Source organism: Rhinatrema bivittatum, chromosome 3 (genome assembly GCF_901001135.1).
Source record: "Rhinatrema bivittatum chromosome 3, aRhiBiv1.1, whole genome shotgun sequence".
NCBI classification, from domain to species: domain Eukaryota; kingdom Metazoa; phylum Chordata; class Amphibia; order Gymnophiona; family Rhinatrematidae; genus Rhinatrema; species Rhinatrema bivittatum.
In genome coordinates, this window is record NC_042617.1 from 10,069,794 (window position 1) to 10,082,701 (window position 12,908).

At 51.8% G+C, this 12,908-nt stretch overlaps 1 protein-coding gene across 2 annotated transcripts in view; it reads left to right on the top strand.

The window, feature by feature from the left end:
- Positions 1 to 12,908, top strand: part of LOC115086687 — a 137,603-nt gene that overhangs the window by 34,478 nt on the left and 90,217 nt on the right. The window contains exons 1-3 of one of the 2 annotated variants that reach the window (XM_029592884.1): positions 1,354 to 1,478; positions 3,263 to 3,351; positions 9,738 to 9,922. In XM_029592884.1, the coding sequence (XP_029448744.1) occupies positions 1,448 to 1,478; positions 3,263 to 3,351; positions 9,738 to 9,922 (305 nt within the window). In that variant the 5' untranslated portion in view covers positions 1,354 to 1,447. Of the gene's footprint in view, positions 1 to 1,353; positions 1,479 to 3,262; positions 3,352 to 9,737; positions 9,923 to 12,908 lie in introns of those variants that run through there. The other variant, XM_029592886.1, reaches the window with a different exon arrangement.

Genomic DNA, 12,908 nt, shown 5'->3' on the forward strand with positions numbered 1-12,908 from the left:
TAATGGAATAACATGCACTTTGGCACCATGCACCAGAAAGTGTGTACTATTCCACCTTTTATACCCCAACCCCACAGAGCTTACCCTGTGACCCAGACCCACCCCAGACAGCTAACACGTGATTGTGTAGCAGAATAGTGCACACTTCTGGCACCATGCACCAAAAGGTGTGCACTATTCTGATTTCATTACCCACCCCAGACAGCTAACACGTGATTATGTAGCAGAATAGTGCACACTTCTGGCACCATGCACCATAAGGTGTGCACTATTCTGATTTCATTACCCACCCCAGACAGCTAACACGTGATTGTGTAGCAGAATAGTGCACACTTCTGGCACCATGCACCAAAAGGTGTGCACTATTCTGATTTCATTACCCACCCCAGACAGCTAACACGTGATTGTGTAGCAGAATAGTGCACACTTCTGGCACCATGCACCAAAAGGTGTGCACTATTCTGATTTCATTACCCACCCCAGAGAGCTTACATTTTAACATTTTAGCTTACGGGGGGGGTCGAGGTGAAGCATGGGCCTGGCACGTCCTACCCTTTTAAACATGACCTCAGTCTGACCTGGGTCACAGCTGAAAAGGGCTAGAAAATTCAGGTATAAGCATGGCCTTCACGTCTTCCCTTGGCTTTGTATTACTATTATTATTATTCTTGATTTGCTATTTTCCTCCTGCTGCTTTGGGCTTCCAGCTCAGTGGGACTTGTATCCGCAGGGCACGACGCCGTCAGCCTGCATGCACAAGTAGCTGGGAGTATCTTCCCTGTCCTAGCCCAGCCGTTGCAGTGACTGTCCTTGCCCGGGCCCACAGACCTCGCTTCCCTCTGCTTCCTGGTACCCGGGTACCCTGAGTCTGGCTCTGGGGTGTCACCGCAGAATGATCCCAAGGCTCCCCTCACCCCCCCTTCCCCCGTGCAGTATCCCCAGCCCCGGTTCTTCTCTGCTTAGGAGTCATGATCTGGGAACCGGGAAGCCAGGATTCAAGGCCTGCTCCTGCCGGTGGCGGGGCCTGGGGATCTCCCTGAGGCAGCACAAGCACTGAGAGTCCTCAACGGTGAGGGGTGAAGCCCGCACGTCTGCAGGGGACTGGGAGAGCGGGTGGATGAGAAGGCCCGGGGGGGGGGAGGTCCTTAGCTGCCGTCATATTCGGGTTTCTGAGCAGGGAACCGGCATTTTCATCCCAGGCAGCCGCAGAGCCTTCTCCTTGCTAGGACCGGGGGTTCCTGTGAGCTGGAAAGCTTGCAACCTCGTGCCTCGCCCTCTCTGGTAGCTTAGCCACCACCATATGTCAATAACTAACGCTCCAGAAAAGCTGAGCCACTGCACACAGAGGGACAGACGGCAGCCAAACCGGCTAGGGGCGCAGGAGGGAATCCATTTCAGGAGATCGCCTCGGGGGGGAGGGTACGGATCGCTCCCTAACCAGCCAGGCATGGCTGGGGCACATCCACCCCCGATGACAGGTGAGCGATGGTCACTGTGGGAACCTTGGCACACCTGGCCTCACCCCCCGCTGCTGGCCTCTGCCCTCCTCCTAAAAGCTTGCATTGGCTCTCCTTCCCCTCTAGTGTATGTATTTGTTCCATATTGTACCCCGCTCTGAACGTAGGAAGGGCAGGTAACAAATGCTTGGGAAATAAATCAATTCAATAAATGTGGTTGAAGAATTGCTTTTTAGCTGCCGTGGTGTTGTGTCTGCTAAGCCGGTGTCCTCTCAAAGGGGACTTAATGTACTGGGCCGGGCGACGTCTTCTATTCTTTTTCTTTGGCGAGAGCCCTCAGTAAATTTCAGCCCCACTACCCAGGGTAGCTGTGCTGCAGAAGATGATTTTGCACCCCTCCTTATAGAGGCATCCGAATGTCCAGCTCTCTAGCAGACCTGACGCGGCGTGGCCGCAGCCCTGGGGACCCCTGTCATGCCCTCCCCCTCCAGATTTCTGACCCGGGGACGATGCACTGCAAGGTGGCTGAGAGGCGAGGCAGGCAGCAGCGAGACCCCTGCCCAGGGGAGAGGCTGGCGGAGACCCTGCTGCTGCTCGCCCGCACATCCATGGCTCCTGCTGTAAATTGTCACCTTTCAGATGGCAGGCGATTAAATAGTGTTGCTTGGACACAAGAGTCATTAGGCAGGGGCCGGGCCAGCTGATTTATCGCTGGACAGTATCTGCATATAAAAGTAACCCGTTCAGACAGAGAGGCTGACTCCTTGGTACAGGGAAATGCTTGCCCGGAGAATGGTATGAATTATTTTCGTCGTTAACATGAGGGGAAAGTTTGCCAATAAAGCTTTGAATTCAAAGTGTGGCCTTTTCTAAGTAGGCCCCATTTTCCCGGTACAAGAATAGAGGGCCATGGGTTATTACTCCTAGTATTTATCATTCCTAAAGAGTACGTAGACATACGCAGCGCTGTGCAGATAACATAAGAGGCAGTCCCTGCCTCATGGAGCTTACAGTCTAGTCAAGACAAACATGCATGACAAACAGGGAGTCTGTGGGAAGTGAATTTATCGTAGAGAAGTGTTTAAAGGCAGCCTCAGCAAGGCGAGGTTTGAGACTGGATTTGACAACAGGAATGCCTTTCCACCCAATGTGTCTAGATTGGATGGAAAGGCATTCCTCTGAGTGTGTCCAGACTGAGTGTAAGGTGCCCCAGAGAGGGAGGCACGACGCATGGACTCAGGACAACTATTGCATGCACACGGCACAGCAGAGCGGAAAGCACGGAGCTGGGCATTGGTGGTGGAGGAGAGGGCAGAGACGAGCACGAATCGCCCGATGAATGGAGCTCACGAGGAAGGGTATGGGGCGGGGGGGATAAGAGAGGAGAGGTAATGAGGAGCTGCAGGGTGAGTAAGGGAAGCTTGAACTCGATGGGGAGTGCAGCGACTTTGGAAGCGGTGTTAGCTGGTCACAGCGAGGTTGAAGGGGGACAAGTCACAGATTGCAGTGGAGAAAGATGGTTGGGCGGGAGACCCATGAGAAGCTGGTGGCAGTGTACTGGGGTCTGGCTGCATGATGGAGCCACGTCGACTTCTATTATGAGAGCTTGGATAACCTTAGAAATGCAAATTAATAAGAAAAAAAACAGGAAGAAAGAGGAGATTTCCCATATTCTAGTGGTAGGGGACGTCGTAGGTCAGATACTAGTGACAGAGGGGGCGAGGAGATGTTACAGTACAGTGGGCAGGCTGTGCGACTCCGCAGGCCACACCATTAAACCTTTCAAACTGGTGCTCTTGCGACAGGTGCTGAGGTGCTGGAGGACAATTTGGAGGAGCTTCTGACCTTCAATGACCTTTTCCTGGACTATTTCAATGCCTTCCTTGCTCTTCCGGTAAGTCGGCCATGACCTCCTTCTCTTGCATCTCCCCTCGAAGCTGCCGCCTCTGACCCTCTTCTCCCTGACATCTGCTTCCAACTCCTAGAGTGAAGCGTCAGATCTTTTGCCACAGAAGTTAACAGCGCTGAAGGAGTTTCTGAACTCAGGACTTCTCCTCCGCTTACTGAGGCTCGGAGACCCTCTGAGAGCTTGCAGGGAGAGTCATTGGACTCCGTGGTTGGCGGGCTTTGGCATGACCTGGGATTTAGGCCTGGAGTGTGTCTTCGAGCAGCCTCCCCCCTGCAGGGAATGTAGTAGACACAGGAGCAGTTATACTCACAATCTAACTCCAGTTTGCAGAAGGAAACAAGGAATGCACCGGATAACAGGGTAGAATGCAGATGTTTGGGTCTGGGAGTAATTTCCACAGCTGGATAAATGCTGTTTGCCTCCAGCAGGGGTTTGCTAAAGGGACTGAATCTGCTGCATGCAGGATTCTGCTAGGGCTGTCTCCTGTCACTTCTCAAGGATTTCAGCACACATTTGTAAGGCTCAGATTACATTGCTTTTCAATCCCAAGGCAGTAAGATAATCTTATGCAAATACATAGGGAGTTTAAAAAGCACAATCTGGGTAAAATGTGCATTCTGCACAGATCGAAAACACATTGTAACTCAGGAAGGGAAGGGGGCTGTGTCCCTGACAGGCTGATCAGCACCCCTACCTTCTCTTATACCCCTACCATGACTCACCCACCCTACCTTCCCTTATCCCCCTATCATGACTCATCAGTCCTATCTTCCCTTATCCCCTACCATGACTCATCAGTCCTATCTTCCCTTATCCCCTACCATGCCTCATCAGTCCTATCTTCCCTTATCCCCCTACCATGACTCATCAGTCCTACCTTCCCTTATCCCCTACCATGACTCACCCACCCTACCTTCCCTTATCCCCCTATCATGACTCATCAGTCCTATCTTCCCTTATCCCCTACCATGACTCATCAGTCCTATCTTCCCTTATCCCCTACCATGACTCATCAGTCCTATCTTCCCTTATCCCCCTATCATGACTCATCAGTCCTACCTTCTCTTATACCCCTACCATGACTCATCAGTCCTATCTTCCCTTATCCCCTACCATGACTCATCAGTCCTACCTTCCCTTATCCCCTACCATGACTCATCAGTCCTATCTTCCCTTATCCCCTACCATGCCTCATCAGTCCTATCTTCCCTTATCCCCCTACCATGACTCATCAGTCCTACCTTCCCTTATCCCCTACCATGACTCATCAGTCCTATCTTCCCTTATCCCCCTACCATGACTCATCAGTCCTACCTTCCCTTATCCCCTACCATGACTCATCAGTTCTATCTTCCCTTATCCCCTACCATGACTCATCAGTCCTATCTTCCCTTATCCCCCTACCATGACTCATCAGTCCTATCTTCCCTTATCCCCTACCATGACTCATCAGTCCTATCTTCCCTTATCCCCCTATCATGACTCATCAGTCCTACCTTCTCTTATACCCCTACCATGCCTCATCAGTCCTATCTTCCCTAATCCCCTACCATGACTCATCAGTCCTACCTTCTCTTATACCCCTACCATGACTCATCAGTCCTACCTTCCCTTATCCCCCTACCATGACTCACCAACCCTATCTTCCCTTATCCCCTACCATGACTCATCAGTCCTACCTTCCCTTATCCCCCTACCATGCCTCATCAGTCCTACCTTCCCTTATCCCCCTACCATGCCTCATCAGTCCTACCTTCCCTTATCCCCCTACCATGCCTCATCAGTCCTACCTTCCCTTATCCCCCTACCATGACTCACCAACCCTATCTTCCCTTATCCCCTACCATGACTCACCCACCCTATCTTCCCTTATCCCCCTACCATGACTCCTCAGTCCTACCTTCCCTTATCCCCCTACCATGCCTCATCAGTCCTATCTTCCCTTATCCCCTACCATGACTCACCAACCCTATCTTCCCTTATCCCCTACCATGACTCACCAACCCTATCTTCCCTTATCCCCTGCCATGACTCACCCACCCTGCCTTCCCTTATCCCCTACCATGACTCATCAGTCCTACCTTCCCTTATCCCCCTACCATGCCTCATCAGTCCTACCTTCCCTTATCCCCTACCATGACTCATCAGTCCTACCTTCCCTTATCCCCTACATGCCTCATCAGTCCTATCTTACCTTATCCCCCTACCATGCCTCATCAGTCCTACCTTCCCTTATCCCCTACCATGCCTCATCAGTCCTATCTTCCCTTATCCCCTACCATGACTCATCAGTCCTATCTTCCCTTATCCCCCTACCATGACTCATCAGTCCTACCTTCCCTTATCCCCTACCATGACTCATCAGTCCTATCTTCCCTTATCCCCTACCATGCCTCATCAGTCCTATCTTCCCTTATCCCCCTACCATGACTCATCAGTCCTACCTTCCCTTATCCCCTACCATGACTCATCAGTCCTATCTTCCCTTATCCCCCTACCATGACTCATCAGTCCTACCTTCCCTTATCCCCTACCATGACTCATCAGTTCTATCTTCCCTTATCCCCTACCATGCCTCATCAGTCCTATCTTCCCTTATCCCCTACCATGACTCATCAGTCCTATCTTCCCTTATCCCCCTACCATGACTCATCAGTCCTACCTTCCCTTATCCCCTACCATGCCTCATCAGTCCTATCTTCCCTTATCCCCTACCATGACTCATCAGTCCTATCTTCCCTTATCCCCCTACCATGACTCATCAGTCCTACCTTCCCTTATCCCCTACCATGACTCATCAGTCCTATCTTCCCTTATCCCCCTACCATGATTCATCAGTCCTATCTTCCCTTATCCCCTACCATGACTCATCAGTCCTATCTTCCCTTATCCCCTACCATGATTCATCAGTCCTATCTTCCCTTATCCCCTACCATGATTCATCAGTCCTATCTTCCCTTATCCCCTACCATGACTCATCAGTCCTATCTTCCCTTATCCCCTACCATGACTCATCAGTCCTACCTTCCCTTATCCCCTACCATGACTCATCAGTCCTATCTTCCCTTATCCCCCTACCATGATTCATCAGTCCTATCTTCCCTTATCCCCTACCATGACTCATCAGTCCTATCTTCCCTTATCCCCTACCATGATTCATCAGTCCTATCTTCCCTTATCCCCTACCATGATTCATCAGTCCTACCTTCCCTTATCCCCCTACCATGCCTCATCAGTCCTACCTTCCCTTATCCCCCTACCATGCCTCATCAGTCCTACCTTCCCTTATCCCCTGCCATGACTCATCAGTCCTATCTTCCCTTATCCCCTGCCATGACTCATCAGTCCTACCTTCCCTTATCCCCTACCATGACTCATCAGTCCTATCTTCCCTTATCCCCTACCATGCCTCATCAGTCCTATCTTACCTTATCCCCCTACCATGCCTCATCAGTCCTACCTTCCCTTATCCCCTACCATGCCTCATCAGTCCTATCTTCCCTTATCCCCTACCATGACTCATCAGTCCTATCTTCCCTTATCCCCCTACCATGACTCATCAGTCCTACCTTCCCTTATCCCCTACCATGACTCATCAGTCCTATCTTCCCTTATCCCCTACCATCCCTCATCAGTCCTATCTTCCCTTATCCCCTACCATGACTCATCAGTCCTATCTTCCCTTATCCCCTACCATGACTCATCAGTCCTACCTTCCCTTATCCCCCTACCATGCCTCATCAGTCCTACCTTCCCTTATCCCCTACCATGACTCATCAGTCCTATCTTCCCTTATCCCCTACCATGACTCATCAGTCCTACCTTCCCTTATCCCCCTACCATGCCTCATCAGTCCTACCTTCCCTTATCCCCTACCATGACTCATCAGTCCTATCTTACCTTATCCCCCTACCTTGCCTCATCAGTCCTACCTTCCCTTATCCCCTACCATGCCTCATCAGTCCTATCTTCCCTTATCCCCTACCATGACTCATCAGTCCTATCTTCCCTTATCCCCCTACCATGACTCATCAGTCCTACCTTCCCTTATCCCCTACCATGACTCATCAGTCCTATCTTCCCTTATCCCCTACCATGCCTCATCAGTCCTATCTTCCCTTATCCCCCTACCATGACTCATCAGTCCTACCTTCCCTTATCCCCTACCATGACTCATCAGTCCTATCTTCCCTTATCCCCCTACCATGACTCATCAGTCCTACCTTCCCTTATCCCCTACCATGACTCATCAGTTCTATCTTTCCCTTATCCCCTACCATGACTCATCAGTCCTATCTTCCCTTATCCCCCTACCATGACTCATCAGTCCTACCTTCCCTTATCCCCTACCATGCCTCATCAGTCCTATCTTCCCTTATCCCCTACCATGACTCATCAGTCCTATCTTCCCTTATCCCCTACCATGATTCATCAGTCCTACCTTCCCTTGCCCCCTACCATGACTCACCAACCCTGCCTTCCCTTATCCCCCTACCATGATTCATCAGTCCTACCTTCCCTTGCCCCCTACCATGATTCATCAGTCCTATCTTCCCTTATCCCCTACCATGACTCATCAGTTCTATCTTCCCTTATCCCCCTACCATGATTCATCAGTCCTATCTTCCCTTATCCCCTGCCATGACTCATCAGTCCTATCTTCCCTTATCCCCTACCATGACTCATCAGTCCTACCTTCCCTTATCCCCCTACCATGACTCATCAGTCCTATCTTCCCTTATCCCCCTACCATGATTCATCAGTCCTATCTTCCCTTATCCCCTGCCATGACTCATCAGTCCTATCTTCCCTTATCCCCTGCCATGACTCATCAGTCCTATCTTCCCTTATCCCCTACCATGACTCATCAGTCCTATCTTCCCTTATCCCCTGCCATGACTCATCAGTCCTATCTTCCCTTATCCCCCTACCATGACTCATCAGTCCTACCTTCCCTTGCCCCCTACCATGACTCATCAGTCCTATCTTCCCTTATCCCCTACCATGACTCACCAACCCTGCCTTCCCTTATCCCCCTACCATGATTCATCAGTCCTATCTTCCCTTATCTCCCTACCATGCCTCATGCCTCTTCAGTCCTACCTTCCCTTATCCCCCCTCCATGACTCATCAGGGCTACCTTCCCTGCGTCCCTCCACCTGTTAATGCTACCATCTCTCTTCCCCTTGCCTTGTCAGTGCTACTTTCACTTGTCCTCCCTCCAGCCCCATGAGTGGTTCCTTTCCCTCTCATCACCCTGTCATTGCCACCTTCCTCTCCCCCCTCTCATCTAATCAATACTACCTTCCCCTCTCCCGTCTCATCAATGGTACCTTCCCCTCTCACCTCATCAATTTATCTTCCCCTCTCTTACCTCATCAATGGTACCTCCCTTCTCTCCTCATTAATGGTCACTTCTTCTCTCCCCTCTCACTGCATCAATGATACATTCTCCTTTGCCCTCTCCCCTAACCCTTTACTGTTCCTTCCTTTCTCCCATCTTTCTCCCCTCAGTGGCAGCTTTTCATTGACCCCAGTGCCCTTGGTGCCTCTCTTCTTTGCTTCCTGTGCCATCTCTGTTCCCCTCTGTCCATTTTCCCTCCCTTCCTCTTTCCTCCTCTTCTCCTGACCCTCTCCCTTTCTTTTCTGTGCCCTGTTTTCTCTCCTTGTGCCCCTCAGTCCTTCTCCTCTCTTCTTTCTGCCTCTTTGGGGGTTTTCCCCTGCCTGTTTTGTTCCTCTCTGCCTTTCTTCCCTCTCCCCATCTGTCTCTGGCCTTCTTCCTTCTCTCCTCTAAGCCCTTTGTCCTGCTTCCCTCCCATCCTTGGCTTCTCCCTGAAATGAAACCGAGTCCGATAGTGACACCTTGTGACCACTGCTGGCACTGCAGCCTCTTGCATTTTCTGGAGTATTATTATTATAATAGATTAAGATCATACTACAAGAAGCAGCCTGCCCCCTCTCATATTCTCCCCTCGCCGGGTAAATATGTCAGTCTGGCATTTGAAGGAGCCAGACCAGACCATGAGGGAGCACAGAGTATTTAGGGGAGGGGGGCTACATGCAGTAAGGCATTGCTTTGTTGACTGCCTTAGGCCTGCTGGTGCTTTGTCTGCCTGTTTGGAGCCGCAGATCTGTCGAACTGACTATCCTTGTTACAAATATTGTTATGCTCCAAATTCGTGCTCCAAAGTAGGCCAGAAAAGCAGAACTGGACTCAAATTGCTTGATGATGTGGGTGTGAAGCAGGGCACTGAGCCCCAGAGTGCGCCCTGCTTGGAGTTAGAAAACCAGGACTGGACTGGGCTGAACCTAGGAAGCCACGGTTGCCCCTCCTGCAGCCGGGCGTGGCTGACTCTTCCTTTCTCTCTTAGGCCTTCCCCGTCAGACTGCGCTACGATCCGCTGCTGGGAAAGCTGAGCGAGCTGGACCGCTTCCTCCGAGACCCCTCCAGGCCGCCGGGAGAGGAGCCGGAGCTCCCCGGCTATGGGGCGACGGACGAGGAGAGAGGGCGCACGCTGGAGTGGCTGAAGCAGGAGCGCTGGCCTCCCTTTAAAAGGTGGGACTATGACCCCCGTGCCAGCGTGGCTCCCGGCTTCGGCGCGTGGGATGAGTTTACAGGAATCGCCGCTGTGCCACGGGGCACTCGCACCTGAGAGGGGAAGTAAAGGTCCAGCCTTGAAGGCAGTGGGAAGGGGCAGGTTAGACCTTAGGAGATCAGAGGACCTAAAGCTTGGGGGGTGACGTAGAGGAGCAGGAGTGCAAACCCCCGTTAGACGGCGTGAGGAAATCTGCCAAGAGACTGCCGGAGGGGGCGTCTTACCGTGCTCCAGTATTGTGTGTGTGAGGGAGGGCCGTGCAGTGCCGGAGATGGAGAAGGGAAAACAGAAAAGATGAGGGTATGGGAGCCTGGTGTGCGATTTTTGGAGGGTAGGGAGTGAGGTGAAGGAAATGCTAGAGCTGAACAGAGAAGGGCAACCAAAATGATAAGGAGGATGGAACAGCTCCCCTATGAGGAAAGACTAAAGAGGTTAGGACTTTTCAGCTTGGAGAAGAGACGGCTGAGGGGGGATATGATAGAGGTGTTTAAAATCATGAGAGGTCTAGAACGGGTAGATGTGAATTGGTTATTTACTCTTTCGGATAGTAGAAAGACTAGGGGGCACTCCATGAAGTTAGCATGGGGCACATTTAAGATTAATCGGAGAAAGTTCTTTTTTACTCAACGCACAATTAAACTCTGGAATTTGTTGCCAGAGGATGTGGTTAGTGCAGTTAGTATAGCTGGGTTTAAAAAAGGATTGGATAAGTTCTTGGAGGAGAAGTCCATTACCTGCTATTAAGTTCACTTAGAGAATAGCCACTGCCATTAGCAATGGTTACATGGAATAGACTTAGTTTTTGGGTACTTGCCAGGTTCTTGTGGCCTGGTTTGGCCACTGTTGGAAACAGGATGCTGGGCTTGATGGACCCTTGGTCTGACCCAGTATGGCATGTTCTTATGTTCCTTGCCAAACCCCCAGGATTGCATGAGGTAAGGTGGGACGGAAGGGAAGGGGTTACAGGGTAGAAGGGTAGGATAGGTTGGGTGGGGGGTATCGGATGGGGGAAGGGCATTGTCCTGATGGGGGTTATTTTGAATATTGTGCCTGTATATGCTGAACTGTTGGATACTCAAAGTTTTGGGTGTATGGACAGGTGTGTGGTGACATTGAAAATTTAATACAATTCCAGTGAACAAAAGGTGAATGGTTTGCAAGTAGAGACTGAGCGAGTGGCAGGAGGACGTGGCCGCAGGGCTGGGTGAGATCCAGATCCAGCCCCCTGGGGTGAGGCACAGCAGGGGAGCTGATGGTTCCCCTCCCTCTCCGGTCAGTACAAGAGAAGATTGGCGTCACCACTAATCCTGCTGTTGCTTTAAGGTCCGTGTCACCATCTGGATGACCAAACTCAAGAACCCACCACTCTTACCTAACAGAAAAACACCCTGCCATCATTTTATGGACCCCGTCAGGGGGTTGCACACAAAAATTACAGGCAGAATAGACAAGGCCGGTGCAAGAGTACTGGGCACCCTAGATAAACCCTCAGTCATGCACCTCCCTCACCCAACTCGCCTATTGGCAGCAACTCAAGCACATTGCTCCCTCCTATGGTGGCAATGGCTCCAGCACATTGATTCTTCCTATGGTGGCAGTGGCTCCAGCACAGCTCTCCCTCCTGTGGTGGCAGCGGCTCCAGTGCGATGGCTCCAGTGCAGCTTCTGTGGTGACAGTGGCTCCCACACATTGCTCCCTCCTGCAGTGACAGTGGCTCCAGTGCATCGCTCCCTCCTACAGTGAAATTGACTCCAGCACTGTTTTCCTCCCACGGTAGCATTGGCTCCTGCACATTGCTCCCTCTTAAGGTGGCAGTGGCTCCAGCACATTGCTCCCTGCTATAGTGGCAGTGACTCCAGCACATTGCTCCCTCTTATAGTGGCAGTGACTCCAGCACTGTGTTCCCTCCTATAGTTGCAGTGGCTCCAGCATTGTGTTCCCTCCTTCGGTGGCAGTGGCTCCAGCACATTGCTCCCTCCTATAGTGGCAGTGGCTCCAGCATTGTGTTCCCTCCTTCGGTGGCAGTGGCTCCAGCACATTGCTCCCTCCTATAGTGGCAGTGGCTCCAGCACTGTGTTCCCTCCTATAGTGGCAGTGACTCCAGCACATTGCTCCCTCCTATAGTGGCAGTGGCTCCAGCATTGTGTTCCCTCCTTCGGTGGCAGTGACTCCAGCACATTGCTCCCTCCTATAGTGGCAGTGACTAAAGCACTGTGTTCCCTCCTATAGTGGCAGTGGCTCCAACATTGTGTTCCTTCCTTAGGTGGCAGTGGCTCCAGCACATTGCTCCCTCCTATAGTGGCAGTGGCTCCAGCATTGTGTTCCCTCCTATAGTGGCAGTGACTCCAGCACATTGCTCCCTCCTATAGTGGCAGTGACTCCAGCACTGTGTTCCCTCCTATAGTGGCAGTAGCTCCAGCATTGTGTTCCCTCCTTCGGTGGTAGTGGCTCCAGCATTGTGTTCCCTCCTATAGTGGCAGTGGCTCCAGCATTGTGTTCCCTCCTATAGTGGCAGTGACTCCAGCACTGTGTTCCCTCCTATAGTGGCAGAGGCTCCAGCACTGTGTTCCCTCCTATAGTGGCAGTGGCTCCAGCATTGTGTTCCCTCCTATAGTGGCAGTGACTCCAGCAGTGTGTTCCCTCCTACAGTGGCAGAGGCTCCACCACTGTGTTCCCTCCTACAGTGGCAGTGACTCCAGCACTGTGTTCCCTCCTATAGTGGCAGTGACTCCAGCATTGTGTTCCCTCCTTCGGTGGCAGTGGCTTCCGTACATTGCTCCCTCTTAAGGTGGCAGTGGCTCCAGCATTGGGTTCCCTCCTATAGTGGCAGTGACTCCAGCATTGTGTTCCCTCCTATAGTGGCAGTGGCTCCAGCACTGTGCTCCCTCCTTCGGTGGCAGTGGCTCCAGCACTGTGTTCCCTCCTATAGTGGCAGTGGCTCCAGCA